An 18016-nucleotide genomic window follows, 5' to 3' on the forward strand; every position below is an offset into this window, starting at 1 on the left:
CCCCCGACACCCGCGCGCGAGAGCTATATATACCCCAGTTTGCTTCGCTTGCTGCCACTTGACCAGCAGCAGCAGCGGCAGCCGGCAGCGGCAGCATCAAGCAGAGTATAGCTCGCGATCCAGGAGGCCGTACAGAATCGATCGCAATTCACACACGCACGTAAAGGAGATCGAAGATTCGAAGAGAGATGGAGGGTTGTGCGTCTTCGCCGGAGAGCTACGTGAGGATAGGGAGGAGGTGGCGGAGGCGGCGGCCGCCGGCGAGGGGGTTCCGGCTGTGCCCGAGGAACCGGTTCTCGGTGCGGCGGCTGCGGGCCAAGCTGCTCACGTTCCTCGGCCTCGTCGGCCGGTACGTGCGCCAGCTGCTGACGGTGAGGCGGCCGCGGTCGTCGTCGTCGTCTTCGTCGTCGGCTGGAGGCGGCTGCTCACGGAGCAGCAGCACGAGGTTCCTCGTCGGCGGCGGGAAGCATCAGGTCGACGGCGGGCGGCGGACAGTGCCGCCGTCGTTCATGCGGTCCAACTCGTTCTACGCGCAGGCGATCGCCGACTGCCTCGAGTTCATCAAGCGGAACTCCGTCCCGGTCGAGGACTACGCCAGCTCCAGCGGCAGGAGATCATCGGTAGACCTGACAACAATCTGATCAAAGTCTGGAATGGCTGCAATTTTTTTTGGAACAAAGATACAGATTAGTTAAAAGGTTGTAAATGTGTGCTTCGAATGAAGTCTAAATTAAGATGTGAAACTAGTTTTTGGATTGACGACACTCATGTCTTAATACACATGAGGATGTAATTAACAGGGTGTGAAATGTGAGCCGCATAATCTGAATTTTTTTCCCATGCTCATTGGTTCAAGATAGATATTAACACTTGTTTTCCAACTGCCATCTGTATTAGAGTAGACCTTAATTTTGTGTGACAAAATTTTTCTTCCACGAACGGCCGTCTAGCCGTCCAGGTCCATGGGATTTTATTCGATAGAAAAGGACGGGGCAAGAATAATACAACTGAATATTCAAATACGTGTTAACGTTTCAGACTGTTACAGATATACTTTCCATGCAGTGATTTCCTTCAAAAAAAAAAAACTTTCCATGCAGCGTGCATGCTCTCTCTTTTTTTTAATGGTACATGCCAATTTCTTTGTTCTGCCGTGTGAGTGTACTCCATTTTCTTCTGCTGAAAGTAAGTGTCGATGGAGAGTCAGTTTGACGATATCTGTCTTTTTTTTTGGCAAAAAAATTAATGCATGCCCAAATGGATGGGGTTAATTTCTCACCAATTACAGAAAGTCAGAAACACATAGCTAGTCTGGCCAAACAAATCTTTGCGTCTCACCTGTTACTGATTTTTCTTATCGTCTTAATTTGTTTATCACTAGCTGTTCTGTGGACAATGCTGGTTTATCTTTGTCAACTAGTTAGTGAAAGCACAGGAGCAGCGGACAGCCGGACACCGACACTGCTATCGATCAGGTTTTTCTTTGTCTGAAAGTGCCATTGCATCATCCTGAAAGAACTGCATTTAAAATTTTCAATGATGTAGCGTGAATAAATGGTAAAAATGCTGAAGCTGAGACAAGGCTGGGTCATTAGCCAAAAGCCCACGGGTAGTAGTAGAAAAGCCCGTTGCTACAATTAGTATCGTGGATTTGGTCGAGAGAAAAATCTGCTCATGGGCCAGCGGCTAGTGTTGTTTATTCTGGTCCGTTTGAACGAAACGCTGCCTCTGAATTTTTTGTTTACAGCAAAGGGATCGAAAGCGAGATTTGATCGGCTGCATGAACAAAAAGGATTAAAGCAGTGGGCAGTCGGCAGCATGTTCCTGTGCTCGTGTCTCTCCTGCCTGAATCCTGAAAAGCTCGACAGGTAATGCAGCAATGGAGGAGGACATCATCATCAATTCATCATCATTAGAACGACCAAATCCAAATAAACATGGCGCACGTACTGGCCATTATCTTAACGAAACTGCACGGAGAGTGGAAGTAGTGATGGGAAGAGAGTGATTCACTTTGGCTGTGTCACGCAGCGGAAGTTTCGATCGATCTGTTTGGGTTTCCATCCGAAAGATAAAAGATGGAAGCCACTATTTCTCGCCATCATCTGAATGAAGCCCTTCTTTTTTTGGCGGGCCTCATCTGAATGAAGCTGGTCGGAAGGAGCAAGATTTGCAGATCCACGTATGTGCAAATCGCACCACGAATCCTAATACTCCGACATGATTTTGCTTGTGTCGTCACACCACAAAAGCTATTTTTGAGCTTAGTTTGTTAACATCACTTGATCGCTCTCGCTTGCGATCTGTGAATCTAGTGCGTGCATACTGTGCAGTCGAAAAGTTTGCCGTCAAGTGAGCGTAGCTCAAATCCAACTCAGATCGAAGTTATAAAGTTGACACATATGCTCGCTTTTACGGTTAATTATTCTTTCAACAGTAGACAATATAGCCGTCGATAGTAATGCGCTCACAACAACTTCATGAAACTCAAGATATGTTAATCCAGATTTCCAAATGTGCTAATAGGGATAAAGTGTGTGTTCATATGGAGATATATCAGTTCAGTTTTTTTGGAGGTGTTTATAGGAGTACGGCGCGTTCAAAAGTGTGAGTATGCACGTGTTGTGAGTGTCTACGTTTTGTTGTGTGTTTCTTTAAAAAAAATTGCCATTTGTCAATTATTGTGGATTTTCTGCAACTTGTTGTCCAAAGAAAAAGAAAATAGTTTCGGTCAACAACTCAACATCCATCTGGGGGTATGACCGACCGAGCGCGGTGGCCGTTGATTGGCTCGTCGCCTCCTCCCTTCTCGGTCTGACGGTCTGACCAGTGCCGGGTAGGAAGCGTAATTTTGAGGAGACACTCCGACCCGCGCCGCCGCCGCCGCAGCCAAGCCATGGAGGGATCCGCCGGGGCGCCGCTCCGCACGCGCGTGTGCATCATCGGGAGCGGGCCGTCGGCGCACACGGCGGCGATCTACGCCGCCCGCGCGGAGCTCAAGCCCGTGCTCTTCGAGGGCTGGCTCGCCAACGACATCGCGGCGGGGGGCCAGCTCACCACCACCACCGACGTCGAGAACTTCCCGGGGTTCCCCGAGGGGATCCTCGGCGGCGAGCTCATGGATCGGTGCCGCGCCCAGTCCCTCCGGTTCGGCACCAGCATCATCTCCGAGACCGTCACCGCGGTCGACTTCTCCGCCCGCCCCTTCCGCGTCGCCTCCGACTCCACCACCGTGCTCGCCGACGCCGTCGTCGTCGCCACCGGCGCCGTCGCCCGGCGACTCCACTTCGCCGGCTCCGACGCCTACTGGAACCGCGGCATCTCCGCCTGCGCCGTCTGCGACGGGGCCGCCCCAATCTTCAGGAACAAACCCATCGCCGTCATCGGCGGCGGCGACTCCGCCATGGAGGAGTCCAACTTCCTCACCAAGTACGGCTCCCATGTGTACATCATCCACCGCCGCAACACCTTCCGCGCCTCCAAGATCATGCAGGCCAGGGCGTTGTCAAACCCCAAGATCCAGGTTTTCTGGGACTCTGAGGTCGTCGAGGCCTACGGCGGCGAGGGTGGAGGTCCATTGGCTGGTGTCAAGGTGAAGAACTTGGTTACTGGGAAGATCTCCGACCTTCAGGTGTCCGGTCTCTTCTTCGCCATCGGACATGAACCGGCGACGAAGTTTCTCGGCGGGCAGCTTGAGCTCGATGCTGATGGGTATGTGGCCACCAAGCCAGGCTCCACGCACACCAGTGTGAAGGGGGTCTTTGCTGCTGGGGATGTGCAGGACAAGAAGTATCGCCAGGCTATTACTGCCGCTGGATCAGGTTTGTGAATTGATGATTTTTCAGGTTACCTGTGATTAATTTTTTTCTGCACTTTCTTAGAGATCAGTTGCTTCATGGGTTGCAATTTGCTAGTGCGAATTGCAATAGAAATTGTTCAGGGCTTGAGTATGTAGTGAGCGAATGATGATGGTCAAAAGTAGAACCTTTTTAAGCTATCATAGAGTTAACGTGTTTGAGTTTCTGAAATAAGTGCTTTTCATTATGTATCTAGCATAGTTGATTAGATATACTAACTACCTTTTGGGCATGTTGAATGCGTGCTCTGTTTCCAAGCTAGGATTGGGTGTATTAGTCCTAAAAAAAGTTAGGTGTATTTGAGGCCGGTTAATGCTTCCAAAGTACCATGTAGGTTCATATGTTTGACTAATAAGTAGCTGGTAGTTAATCATGGAATTTGTTGAACTGGGATAAGTGACTTTCAAGCTATTCTGGGATTTTCATAGTTAAAGCATTCCAAATATTGTTAGGAATAAAAAAAAGTGCTACTTCCCATTTAGTATAGAAGAGTGCATTTCAATTTCTACACTACAAAGTACGGACTGTATTTTTGCAAAAAAATCAAAAACAGAAGTATGGTCAGTACATCACTCTGTCACTCCTGTGATGTGAGTTAACTTTGTTAAGCGTTTACATGCTAACTGATGTTGCAGCAAGTATTTTTACTAGAGTGCAAGTTACATTTTCATGTGGTTAGAGGGCACATGCAAAATTCTCCATGCTCAAACTTCAATAATTGGTCATGTTTCGCCATTCTCCCTTCTTGATCCTGTCAGAGATGAAGTTTGAACTTATTATTGCATAAAAGAATGAATTGGAATAAACAGAGACTGGGTTCACTTTCCCTGCGTGCTGTGAACATGTGTTCCGGATGGGCATAAACAAAGTAAACTAATATGTTACCAAGTATGGACTTGCTGAAATAAATTGACCTTTTTGATGGACAACATAGTGGAGGAATAAGCAGAGACTGGGTTCACTTTCCATGCATGCTCTGTAAACTTGAGTTCCGGATGGTCATAAACAAAGTACTCCCTTGATCCCTAAATGTTTGACGCCGTTGACTTTTTTAAACATGTTTGACCGTTCGTCTTATTCAAAAAATTTAAGTAATTATTAATTCTTTTCCTATCATTTGATTCATTGTTAAATATACTTTTATATATACATATAGTTTTACATATTTAACAAAAGTTTTTGAATAAGATGAACGGTCAAACATGTTTTAAAAAGTTAACGGCGTCAAACATTTAGGGAAGGAGGGAGTAATAATGTTACCAAGTATGGTCTTGGTCAGAAACAATCCAAATTGGCATTTTTGATGGACACAGACATAGGAGACTGATTTTAATCCTGATGTCTGGTTGTTTAGCAAAAATTGGAATCAGGGAATAAGGCCAGTACTGCTGATGTAGAATGAAAGCAGTATGCCATTTCTATATACTTCAGAAAGAACTACCTTGTTACCTGTCGTGTGAAAGGAAAAAGCCTGATGATAAGATTTTCATCTCAGAAGCAGCATACAGAGTTTTTCCTTTGTGATTTTCATGTTGGTTGATACATGGTCAGTATGGTTAGTACATGATGAAGCCTTATTATTATTACTATTATTTTGTGCTAGCTTGTTTCAGGAGTTTGATCCAATAGACATGCACTTCAAAAAAAGAGAGAAATTGTCTATATGCATGACTCTGTCGACAAGATCAATTCTAACTCATCATTGATGGCTACTGCTGAGCATAAAATTTTTGTGGCAGACTTCTAACTCATCATTGTATCCAGGGTGCATGGCTGCTTTGGACGCGGAGCACTATCTGCAGGAGGTCGGTGCACAGGAGGGCAAGGCCGATTGACTATCTCAGGAGGAAGCGACCACCAGCGTTTCAAGAAGTCCAACGTTGTCGCTGCTGAAAGCTACACTCTGAACGTTTATGCCATGGGCTGTTCTGACTTCTGAATGCTTCTACCGGATTTTCCTGCCCCTTATTAGCGTCGTATTATTTGATGTGCTGGAGATTTATCTGTATTTACGCTGAAGACGACGTATTGCTTGCGGGTATCCGCATTTTCTGCATTTGCTTATGATTGAGTTATTGTGACATTTGGCGTTTTTAGTACCAAACTAGCAAGGAATTGTGTATTCTGAAGACCATTCCGATCAATGCTACTGATATGGTGGATATCACTATTGTTTTCCTGGAAAGAGGAGTAATTAGAAGTTCACTAGCAGGTTGCTAACCCTGAGAGAATACAGAGACATGTATGTAGCGGTGTACACCTACTTGCCCAGCCAGCCTATGTTACAGGGGCTCGCAGGCAGGGCGCCCAGCCCAGATCATATCGCGGCCTCTAGGTTATTGCCGGGCTATGTGAAGTCTCAGCAGTGACAACGAGAACTTTATCTGTTACTACTAGGTTAAAGCCACTTACTTATTCTTTACGTGTTTTGGTGAGGCGTACCGCACCTGCAACGTTAACTCTGCGACATATATTGATGCTATGTGGTGTTTGCGACATACTTCCTCTTTTTCATATTATAAGACTTTTTAACATTGCCCATATTTATATAGATGTTAATGAGAATATATATATATATATATATATATATATATATATATATATATATATATATATATATATATATATATATGTGTGTGTGTGTGTGTGTGTCTAGATTCATAAACATTTATATAAATATGGGTAATACTAGAAAGTTTTATAATATGAAACGGAGGGATTATATTGATGCTACGTGGTGTTTGCTCACAACATAGCACGCACGAGAGGCATACTGGCATAGCTCCACGTCTTGGCACGGCAAGCACCGCGGACCGCGCGCGGTAAGACGACCACGGCTGCAGCTGGCCGCTGCACCCCGCGCCGACATGCTTTGCAGTCGAGGCATCTGCGGCCACCGCCACGGCATGTTGCCGCCGCGCGGAAGCCGGCGCGGCGCAACGTACCATGGTGGGTCTCACCTGGCTGCAGCTGTGTACAAATCTCTCCTTCCCTTTCTCCTCCCTCCCTCCTCTCGTTGCCGGCAATGGGGCTCCTCCATGTCGATGCAACGTGCGAGGAATCGGCCGCTAGATCACCAGCTGCAAAGCAATCGGCAAACTCGCGTTCGGCCAGACATGGAGAGGATGCAGTCGATCTCAGCGTTTACGGCATTCTTCAGATGCATCTAGCTCCCCTTTGTTACGGCGGATTTTGACCGTGTTGACCGACAGTAAACACGGTTGGCTATTAATGGAAAACCGACGGCGATGACATTTCTTTAGGAAAGATGGATACCTCCATACCCTAATAGGAGAGATATTCACTTTTTCTTTTAACATTTAACCACTCGTTTTATTAAAATAATTATACAAATATAAAATAAAAAGTTATGTTTAAAGTACTTTGGATAATAAAGGATAATAAAGTAAATGACAAATAAAATAAATAATAATTTTAATTTTTTTAGAATAAGACGAATGATCAAATAATACAAACAAGATGTCAAAATACCTTATATTAGGGGACAGAGGGAGTACAATGGTATGATATTTTTTAGACGCTAGCCGATGACATTTATTAGAGCTTAAAAAGGAAGTATGAAAAAAAAATTGATAACTTAGTACGCGGCTTTGAGCCCTTAATACAACAGTTTTGCATAGTGATTAGCCCTTAATACAGTTGGGAAATGGATCGTAGCAAGCGAATGTGTCCCCAGAGCAATTCTGTTCCTCAGTGCCTGTCTCTGTTTCTTGGTCGACGGGTACCTCAAGGGCCTTGGATTCTTGCCCTTGCACTTTTCACACGCCATCCTCTTATACAGGAATATATCCTCAAGGTTCACCGCTGCATCCATGACAAGTCTGATATACCTAATCAAGTTTTCGTCGTTCGACTGAAAGCCAAACATGACTAACGTTGACAGGCTGTGGTTCTTGAAATCTGACGCAGACGCATTCCAATCCGCGTTCTTATTCTCGCTGTATGAGTAGGCTTTCCTCCTCTCATCATCCGTCTCTATTTCGCAGAGATGATCCCATACCTGCAGGCCGCAAAACATATCTCAGAAATTGCAGTCAATGCAAAATGTAAAACAGTGGCGTAGTTAGAATTTAAAGTAAAAGCGGTCCATCTATATGTAATATGTCAATTAAAAAGGTGGTCCACTATACAATTTTTACTATATTAACCAGCACATATACTATAATTTCAAATTTTTAGGTGGTCCGTGGACCACGGTGCCACCTAGCTGGCTACGCCCCTGATGTAAAAGGCTTAGCAGATAATCAAGCATCAGTTGCAGGTGCTTACCGCCACGTATAGCTCCCTCAAGGAGGGTGCAGCCTCAAGAAAGAACATTGTCCACGAGGGATCATACCCTTCAGGAAGATCAACTAAATTCACAACCCTTAGTTTGTGGAATGCAGATGCAAGTGCTTTTGGGCCTTCTGGTTGAACCCAAATATGCAACAAGGAAAAGAACACATGAGTACATGACATGGTACAAACATACAAGTAAAGCCATCAGAGCAGAAGAATAATCCTTTTTAGATGGAACTATAAGAATAACATTGATATACCTTTTCACTATTAAAATCTAAAGTCAGATCTCTTATAGAGATATTGCTCAGAAATTTGCTCAACTTCACCGCATTGTGCCAACTAAGACCAACATTGGTGAGGGTTACAGACTCCAGTAATGGAACATGTCCAAAAGAAAGTGGATCTTGGAAAGCTATCCAACCACCAAAGATCATCCGTGTGAGTTTTGGGAGTGAACTAAGTTTGATTATTCCAAAACGGCAATTAATAATACTAAGTTCACTGAGTTGCAAGTGTTCAACTTCCAAAAAAGTGGAAATTCCTGAGCTGCAGTTATACAAACGTAAATAGTGTAATCGCTTGCAAGTGTTGAGGACATCAATGATTTCTGGTTCACCAAATCTCAAATTCTCAAGTTGGAGTCCTGTGAGACCTCCGAATGTATTTGGACAATAACTGAAGAACAACGCAAAACGTCTCCCATAGACGATGAAATCATCGTCAATGCACTGATTGTCATCTTTCTCTGTCAAAATTGTAAATTCAATCATCTCAACTTTTTGGGTTGCCATAACGTGGCCAACAGTGTGTCCAAAGGATATGCAGTCATCGTCTCTCAAGTAGAATCTCATGGATAGGAGGCTGATAGTGTGCTCATTTGACTTCCTGCATGCCAATATGCTCTTCGTTGCCTTAACCACTGTTGCATTGATCCGACCCAGTTCATCATCAGAGAAGCTGGACATGCTCTTGGGATCAAAGTCAGAAACATCTATTGTAAGATGTGATATCATAGTGGGGAGTGGCCTCCAACGCTTTGAGAGGAGGCTTGTTCTTGCAGCATCTCGGACATTGAGTCCATCAAGGATGGCTAGCAAAATATCATCTGGCAACTGGCTAATCCTGTCTTGTAGGACAGCATTCTGCATTTGGTGCGAAAACATTAAGCAAACTTAAAGATGAAATCTGAAATACCGACCACAGTCAAAGAAGGGAACTATATGACCGCAGAAAAATTCGAAGGAAAAGTTGGAGGATTCATGGATGGGGGAGGGGGAAGAATGACGTAGATTTACAAAATAAAACGCTTACGGAAGTAATGTGGTCTTGCTTGATGGTTGGTGTAGTTTCAATGGGCGCTAACACGCTTAGATACCCTCCCTTGTTAGCCATTGCAGATTGATGATAAACCGAATAAAACAGGTCACCGGACCTGAAAAACGACACGTTTCATTGATTGAAATTGGATTGTGTCTTTCCGTATTCAAAACGAAATTAAGTAAATACTATACTTTGTCAATTTAGGTGGGAAAACCGGAGGTATGTGATTCCAAATAGATCGCTCAGGAGACCTCAATCAGCAATTCAGCATACAGAAAAAAAAAAAACAGAGAGATACTTACCGCCGACGAGAGGCAGCAATTAGGTAGAAGAGAGAGTGAAAATTAAAAAAACAGGCGCCGGATACGTTGGATTGATCTTAAACGATTCTACCTTGCCTCGATTCAACTGAATCAAATCGATAATGTCGAAATTTGGGTTGGAGACTGTTACTCGGTACTAGCAGAGGTAGAGGGACAGATGGCCTGATTTAGCTTGGAGAGGTGGTCGGCGACCAGGTACAAAGGCCCCGATTTAGCTTACAGAGGGAAGAAGGGAAGGTGGCGGACTAGCGGCGGCGAGTAGCGGCCGTCGGCGACCGGAGAGGGACTGACGGGGGGCAAGACGATCGTTCTGGCACACTCACATCTAAACAAATTTATGAGGCAAAATTTCCTGCAGGTATTACCTCGCCAAATTGGAAGTTCACCTGGAGCTGCAGAGCACTGTTGAAGGTAAAACTGTTTGCTTGGCTGCTGGTTCGAAATAGACTGTCCACAATGAAAAATCTCTTGAAGAAGAAGATTGTTCAGTCAGCGTCTTGCGTGATCTGCAACAGTGGCGACGAGACGGCAAACCATTTGTGCTTCACTTGCCCTTTTGTGGTCAGTTTCTGGACAAATATTGGAGTGCAACCCTCAATCCAAGACCTTCAGTTCTTCTACCGGCTAAGTCACACGCAGCTTCTGCCAGCAAAGCACTGCCATGTCTTCTACCTCCTCTGCTTTTGGGTGCTATGGAATCATAGGCATGATGTGGTTTTCAGGGGGCAACAACCTTCTGTAGCTGCATGCCTTCAACGAGGGATAAGCGAGGCAGGTTTTTGGGGACAAACACTAGCGGTGCAGAATAGATCCGTAATAGATGATTGGAAACAAATTTTCTCTTCCTGTCTACAAACTCTAAATCCATTGTAACAAAACTATTTTTCTCCCTTTTATGCAATGACAATTCAGGTGTTTAGTCAAAAAAAAAAAAGAAAAGAAAAAAGCTCGGCCCTAGGGTTGGTAAAGCAACGAAGCCCTCTACCATTCACCCCATGGGCCATGGGCACAAAATCTGTTGTCCCTATTATGGACCGGTTTCGCTCGATTTTTTTATTTTTATATTACTAGCAATAGTGCCCGTGCGTTGCAACGGGAAAAACGCCGTTTGATAGTGTCACCCTAAAAACCTCAAATCTGTAAAAATCAAGTATAATTTGATATATTAACAAATAGGTAGAACCGAGTCTAATTTGATCAATTAGCATAGGATTTAGGATTTAGTTTTAGATTTATTTTTCAAGCCTACTTAAGAGTTTATCCGACGGACTTTAATTTGAAAAATGTGAGCCACATTGTTTGATCAAATTTGCTTTCGGCCCAGGTCTTCCCAAGCCGGCCCAAACTTGGGCTGGCCCATCTTCGGCGAGTTGAGTCCATTCGATGGCACACAAGCTGAGCAGCTGAGCATGGCCCACATATGCGGGGATGGTCCGATGCACTTCCGTGGCCCATTAGGCGCAGCGTAATCAACGGCGACGACGGCCCGACACTGGGCGAATCTGAGCCGTCTGATCTAATGGACAGCTCCAATCGTCCCCGCACCGGATGAAGCGCCGACCGAGGAGAGGGGCAAAACCCTAGCTCCCAAATCCCTCTCTCCTGATCCCATTTCTCTCCGGCGACGAGAGAGCGGAACGACGGTGGTCCGGCAAGCTGGTGTGCACGTGCAGCGATGACCGCTGAGCGGCTCCTGCTTCGCCGGCTGGGGGGCACACCCGAGGGCGGCGCAAAGCCATGCCACGACGTCAGCGGTCCGGCAAGGTGGGCGTCCAAATGGCGACAAGCGCCGAGCGGCCTGACCTCATCGACGGTAGGGGCGACGCCAAGCCGACGCTTCCCGTCTTCGGCAAAGGACGGTGGAGGGGTGCTCCAGGACAGCGCGCATGCAGGGAACCCGACACGACTGCGAGGAGGTGAAGGTGCGGCAGTGCCACTTCCCGGAAAGCTCCAATGAGCTCAGGGGCTTCAAGTCCGGTAAGTAACCCAGACCCTTGGATTAATTGATTTGAATTTGACTCTTATGGTTCTTACCTGAAATTAGGGTTCTTCGAATTTAGAGAATTTTGTCGGGAAATTTCAATATATTTTATTCCCTCGTTTCGAGTTAGGGGAGTTTCAATATCGTTTATCCTCTTTTAATTTTGGGAACTTCAATCTAGTTTATCCCTCTGCTCAATTTTGTTTTTTTTTCTTTGGCTGGTGTTTCATCGCGCGGGCGGGGATGGAGGGTGCCGCTCGTCCCCTTGGAAAGATTGAGATTAAGATAAGATAAGATTTTTATGGACGATGGAAGTAAATTGAATCGAACCTTCTTTTTTCTGTTTTAATGTTTTTTTCGCCCTTCTTTCGTTATTATGGACAACGGAAACGTTTTTAATTTTTTTAAGTAGTAGAGATAAAGAAGATAGAGATATAGTACCGTGTCAAATATAATAGGATTCGATTTTTTTTACTGCACCACATATAATTCTTTTTTTTTTGGAGATTTGTTTATTTATTTTTTTTCTCTTTTTTTACCGCGTCCACGCGGATTCGTTTTTTTTGGGTGGTCCTTTTTTCACCTGGTTTTTTTTTGCGCCCCTTTTTTAAGGAATCGGACATATTCCTTTTTTATTTCTTTTCGCCCTTTTTTTACCACGGAATCGGATTCGTTTTTCTTTTCTTTTTTTTTTGCCCTTTTTTGATGGGACATATTTGGTTTTTCTTTTCTTTTTTGCCCGTTTTTTGTCCGGTTTTTTTAGCCCGTTTTGTTTTGGATCGGACGGATTTTTTCGCCCGGTTTTTTTTACGGACGATGGAAGCACATCTTTTTTTTTAAGTAGTAGAGATAGAGATAGAGATTTTGTTGAAATATTTAAAAAATAAATTTTTGTTTTGAAAATTTACAAATTTAGAGGTCTCATGTCCTTTAAAAAAATCCCTTCCAGAGAGATCTAAATGTAATTTATTTTATTTGTATCCAAATTCTTTTCACTAGTTTTAATTGTTTTATTTAAGAAATACTAATGCTTATTTGATACTCCAAATGATTTGAAATGAAAAAGTAATACACTACAAAGTTGTAGATCTCAATGATATCAATAACTCTTCTATAAAGTTTATTTTCATCTGAAGTGATATCATAGTATTTATTTTATTATTTGTGGCACTATCTTTAAGCTACTTGCGTCACCACACCACAACTAATCTAAATTATAGCAATGTTATGCATTAAACAAACATCCCCTTCACGAAACCATACAAAGCACGCCGCGCCGCGCTGTCATAAACAAGACAACAGCAACACTAGCAAAGAAGAAGAAGGGAAGGTAGTACCAACTTACCGGGTTGACGATCGGCGTCCACGGGAAGAAGCGAAGGACCCGACTAGAGATGGCAATGGGTACCCGGTCCCCGGTCCCCCGTGGAGAATTCTCCCATTATGTGATGGTGATGGTATCAATTGTGTCTCCATGGGGAATCAAATGGAGAGAAAGTAGTCTCCGTCGGGTCTGGCGGGGGCGGGTTTGGTTCACCGTCCCCCGTCCCCGCCCTCCGTGGAGGCCCGATATAAAAGTATGTGTGTAGTAATATCCTGTGTATTTGGCCCATATGGCCCATAAAAACCAGGCCCAAAGCATAGAGTATATAAAGCAGTTGTGTAACCCTAACCATTCCAATCCTTATCCCCTTCGTCCCCATTCCCCAATCCACACGCCGCCGTCCGCCCCGCTCGTCCCAATCCCCACGCCGCCACGTGCCACGCCACCGTCCGTCGGCCACAGCGGCTGAGCGGCGCCGGCTCCCGATCTCGTGCCCGCGCGCGCAGGGCTGTCGCGCCCGCCGTGTCGGCGACCGCGCCAGCGCCGGGCCGCCGCGCCCTCCGTGTCGGCGACCGCACCAGCGCCGAGCCGCCCGGTCCCAGGTGGCCCAGCTCCCAGCTCCCGAGCCCCGTGGCCAGGTCCCAGTGCCACGTCGCGCCGTCCCGTTCCCTTCACTCGCAGCCTCCCAGGTCCGAGGACGCCGTGGACTCGGCACCGGCCACCGGACGTCGACCTCCTCCTCCACCCTCTGTCAATATCTGATCCGTCATGTAGCCTTATTTGTTTTGCTGATGATGGATGTAGGTGAAGGCTTCGGTGGCAAGAAAGGGGAAAACGACGAGTCCACACGACGACCAGCCGCTCGAGTCCGCCATGGCTTCGCCTTCACCACTGCTAAGCTCCGACGACGATGCAAGGTGAGCACATCTAGCTGTCCTACTCCCAACTCAGTACCCCTCCCTAGACGCCTAACTACAGTACCATATCCCCCTCCCCCTCCACTAAATTCCTCTTCCATGGCTGCATCGTTGTTTCGTTGAGTCACTAACTCACGTTCGGCGGTCCACAATAAGGGACGCCAATGCGGAGTTGGACCAGCCATCGCATGCTATAAGCGCTGCAGCTGCAGCCACACCTGCTGTCGTGCCTGTTGCTGGATTTGCCATTGTTCATGTGGGCAGATCTGGTTCCTCCAACTCCGGTGCAAAGGCCTGCAGTCGGCCGCTGCAACCACCTATAAAAAGGACCACCACTAGGCCAAAAAGCCGTCTTGCGATTGCAGGAGCACCTTCTGCTTCGACTAAGGCAGGAGCTCCTTCTACTCCAAGAACTCCAGAAGCTTCATCTTCCGCCAACAGCGTGCGCTTATTCAAATCCATGGGGTTCGATTTCACGCTAACCCTTTATATATTGTAGCTTCACTTTCGTAATCCTAAGTTCCTAACAATTTAGCATGTGCAATTTATTAATTTGCAGCTTGCTTGATTTTCTTAGATATTGAATGTTGTATTTAGAGTATCTGTAGAAAATTAGATATCTTTACATGTATATTGTATGGTTGTACATTGAATGTTGTTAAGTTATAAATATGTAATGAACTTAAGTTTTTGAAATTAAAGGAATCTGAATCTGTGTAGTGTAGCTCATAAGAATTTTATTATTCTATAGGCTGTAGCAGATTTCAGTATGCTTTATGTGTAGAGATTCTTCATTTCAAGTTTTCCAAGATTATTCTATAGGATGAAAGATATATTGATATATATTTATTTGTCAATTGTCAGATTTACCACGAATTCAACTGCTGGTACTGGTTGTGGGAGTAGCAGCCAGCAAGAATCGCAGTCACTTCCACCACAAGCAGAGTCTGTTAATGATTCTGAGCCAATACAAGTTGAAGATGATGAGCCAGAAGATGATTCTGAGAATTTTGGCACAAAGAGGAAGCTTACTTCTGTTGTTTGGAAGGATTTCAAGAAAGTCAAAGTCTGTGGTGATGTCAAGGCTGAATGCCTTCATTGCCACAAGCGGCTTGGAGGGAAGGGCAGCAATGGGACTTCACATCTACATGACCATTTGAAAATTTGCACATTGAGAAAGATCAAGATGGGGCCAAAGACACTTGCACAATCTTCATTGAGGTTCAATATTACATGAGTATCCTTTATCTATTGTTGACCATATTGGCTTTCGAAGATTTGTGCTCCTAGTGAAGAAGAATGGGCTTTTGCTAGTGAGGTAGTTGATAGGCTCAAGTTGTTTAATGACATCACTGCAGTATTTTCTGGCACAAATTATGTGACTTCCAATATTCAACTACTTAAAATCTGTAGGCTAAAGAGCAAATTAGGAAGTGGGCTGTTTGTGGTGATTCTACTATAGAGGAAACGTCAGTTGAAATGATTCAAAAGTTTGATAAGTACTGGAAAGATATTCAAGGGCCAATGGGGTTGGCCACCATTCTTGATCCTAGGTTTAAGATTGACTATCTCCTTGGGTTCATTGAAACCATCACTGGTCAGTCAAATGAAGAGTGTGCAACGAAAGTTGCTGAGGTGAAAGACACTCTATATGATTTGATGGAGTATGAAGTGGAAGATGATGAGGATAACACGGAATCTTCAGCTCCTCCACTTGTCAATTCTGATTTATTGTCTTCAATCACAGCACGTGTTACTAGTAGGAGACCAGCAGCAATACGCGTTAAAATCAGAGCTAGACAGGTACCTAGAGGATGAGTTGGTTTCAATTAATACAGAAAACTTTAAAATTCTTGATTGGTGGAAAGTGGTTGGGACAAGCTTTCCTACATTGAGGAAGGTAGCACGAGATATATTTGCTATTCCTGTTAGCACTGTTGCATCTGAATCTGCATTTAGCACAAGTGGAAGGGTTCTTAGTGAGCATCGTAGCCGGCTTACTCCAGAACTCTTGGAGGCCTTAATGTGCTCACAAGATTGGCTGCGAAACAAGTATCGAGGTACATATGCTGTTTTATTCATACATCATGCTTAGCATAGATTTTACAATGCAATGGATGCAAAATAATTCTTATAATTGTTATATTGTAGCTGATAATGAAGAAGCAGCAAGCTTTTGGAGTTGCCTTCAAGATATCCAAGATCGGATTGAGGTATTCTTTCAACAACTTAAAATTAGCAATCAAACTCCTATTGCCATTATTTGTTATATCCTTATAAAATACTTGACTAATTGAATATCTTTTGCTACTTCTTTAATTTAGGGACTTGCTCTTGTTTGAAGACATGAATGTATGGACATGCACTGTTCTTGCAATGATTTTGGATGTTTGTAACCCCTGTTATGTGTCATGATAAACTTGTAAACCATGGCAATGCTTTTGGATATTTGGCACAGAAGACCTACTCCGACTATGGTTTTGTGTATGCCTGGACAACATGTGTTGCTGCTGCAATATGGTGATAACTAATGAGTGATGACTGATGAATGATGAATGATCATGTATTATTGTGTTGTTGCTTAATCTGGGAATATGATGGATATTGTATTCTTGGGCACACTTTTGTTGCACTGCTTGTTGCTGCACTGTTGTTGTAAGTGATGAATTGATGATGTGCATTTGTGAACTGATGATGTGCATTTGCGAATTTGTGATCTGAATTTGTGAACTTGTGTTTTTGTAGTTGTTGTTGATGTGCTGAAATTGATGGCTAGAATTGCTATTTTGAGTGTTAATCTTTTGTATCTAAATTATTGTTTGATATGAGAAATGCATACATGTTGACTGTTGAGTAAGTTGATCGCGGGGATGGAGGCTCCACGGGGATAAATTACCCGCACGGAGGCGGTGATGGGGAAAGACGTTGCCCCATTGCATTTCACGGTGATGGTGATGGGGAAAATTCTTCACCGCGGAGGCAGGTATGGTGGAGTAACCTCCGATGGAGAATTCCCCGTTGCCATATCTAGACCCGACGAACCGGAGGCAGGCCGCACGTATAAGAATATAAGATGCCACTCAAAATTGGACCCTCTGTGCAAAACTGCTGCAGAGAAAAGCAGGCACTATACTGTATATTTTACATCCGGGCTGACCGAACAGGAAAGGGATTAGGTAAAAAAAAAATTTTTGCCGAAACATACACGTACTCGATCGGATAGGAGTTCCGACTCCAAAATCTAAACAAAATTGGTAGTAGATTTAGTACAATCTTAATGGATGGCTCTGTCTCTCTCCCCCTGTGCATGCACGCGCGCTTTTTTTTGAGAGAAAACACCAGGACATGTTTGCGCCTGAGAAACCCTGTGGACATTTCACGAACCAAACGACCTATGCAGCCTAGCCAGCCTAGGAAAATGTTCATTTGAGCTCCTTCATTTTACTGTCAAGTTTCAAAACCATTCCTGAGCCAGAATACAAGATATAACGCATTCTTAATTATACAAAATCGGATCACATTGGATCTCAAAACAGTATTGCTTTCGATATCATCCCTGTACCCACACCCGTGCGGGTAACGGGTACCCATACCCATATAATTGACTCATACCATTTATAGTTTTGTTCTATAATTAGCTATTTTTGAACCGTAACCCATCAATAATTCTTCTGGCAACAATGCTATTAACATTAGCGCTCAAAGTCGAGTAAAAAAAATCTACAACCATATTACATAATCAAGAAATCAAATAATAATTTCATATAACTAGAATAGAACTTAAGATAAGAAAGAAGTTTTATGTTACTCATGGTTTTAGGCTTAATCTACAGGTTTTTTTCACCCTCGGGTTGGTAGGTACGAGTAGGTAAAGAATAGACCCATACCCATGTACCTAATAGGTAAGAACTTTCGCCCGTCGGTAAACTTATGGGTATAAGAGTTAGAACATAATTAGCATATAATAGATAATTAGCTTCTAATAGAGTAAA

At 44.3% G+C, this 18016-nt stretch overlaps 3 protein-coding genes and 1 long non-coding RNA gene across 4 annotated transcripts; 3 read left to right on the top strand and 1 right to left on the bottom strand.

Annotated features, from left to right (window-relative positions):
- The first annotated feature begins 71 nt into the window (after positions 1-71).
- LOC127763829 (uncharacterized) lies at positions 72-845 on the top strand. Its single transcript, XM_052288626.1, has one exon. The coding sequence runs from the start codon at positions 189-191 to the stop codon at positions 639-641; it is 453 nt and encodes a 150-aa protein (XP_052144586.1). The 5' UTR covers positions 72-188; the 3' UTR covers positions 642-845.
- Positions 846-2782: 1937 nt separating this feature from the next.
- LOC127763828 (thioredoxin reductase NTRB) lies at positions 2783-6034 on the top strand. Its single transcript, XM_052288625.1, has 2 exons — positions 2783-3821; positions 5622-6034. Exons 1-2 carry the CDS (start codon positions 2897-2899, stop codon positions 5690-5692), a joined length of 996 nt encoding a protein of 331 aa, XP_052144585.1. The 5' UTR covers positions 2783-2896; the 3' UTR covers positions 5693-6034.
- Positions 6035-7476: 1442 nt separating this feature from the next.
- On the bottom strand, positions 7477-9551 carry LOC127764748 (F-box/LRR-repeat protein At5g02910-like). The gene is made up of 3 exons (XM_052289667.1): positions 9471-9551; positions 8417-9301; positions 7477-7878 (listed from the first exon to the last, which is right to left on the bottom strand). The coding sequence occupies exons 1-3, from the start codon at positions 9549-9551 to the stop codon at positions 7477-7479; spliced, it is 1368 nt and encodes a 455-aa protein (XP_052145627.1).
- Positions 9552-16008: 6457 nt separating this feature from the next.
- LOC127764749 (uncharacterized) lies at positions 16009-16433 on the top strand. The gene is made up of 3 exons (XR_008015940.1): positions 16009-16084; positions 16176-16237; positions 16349-16433. It is a non-coding gene; the product is annotated as an uncharacterized LOC127764749 (long non-coding RNA).
- Positions 16434-18016: the final 1583 nt, after the last annotated feature.

Source organism: Oryza glaberrima, chromosome 2 (genome assembly GCF_000147395.1).
Source record: "Oryza glaberrima chromosome 2, OglaRS2, whole genome shotgun sequence".
Taxonomy (NCBI): domain Eukaryota; kingdom Viridiplantae; phylum Streptophyta; class Magnoliopsida; order Poales; family Poaceae; genus Oryza; species Oryza glaberrima.

What these genes read in the sequence shown, in the direction of transcription:
- LOC127763829 (XM_052288626.1), top strand. Translation starts at nt 189, where the DNA reads ATGGAGGGTTGTGCGTCTTCGCCGGAGAGCTACGTGAGGATAGGGAGG.
- LOC127764748 (XM_052289667.1), bottom strand. Translation starts at nt 9,551, where the DNA reads ATGGCTAACAAGGGAGGGTATCTAAGCGTGTTAGCGCCCATTGAAACT. An exon ending in AGCAAGACCACATTACTTCC is followed by an intron (nt 9,302 to 9,470) that starts GTAAGCGTTTTA and finishes CACCAAATGCAG; the next exon opens with AATGCTGTCCTACAAGACAG. An exon ending in TAGATTTTAATAGTGAAAAG is followed by an intron (nt 7,879 to 8,416) that starts GTATATCAATGT and finishes TGCGGCCTGCAG; the next exon opens with GTATGGGATCATCTCTGCGA.
- LOC127763828 (XM_052288625.1), top strand. Translation starts at nt 2,897, where the DNA reads ATGGAGGGATCCGCCGGGGCGCCGCTCCGCACGCGCGTGTGCATCATC. An exon ending in TATTACTGCCGCTGGATCAG is followed by an intron (nt 3,822 to 5,621) that starts GTTTGTGAATTG and finishes CATTGTATCCAG; the next exon opens with GGTGCATGGCTGCTTTGGAC.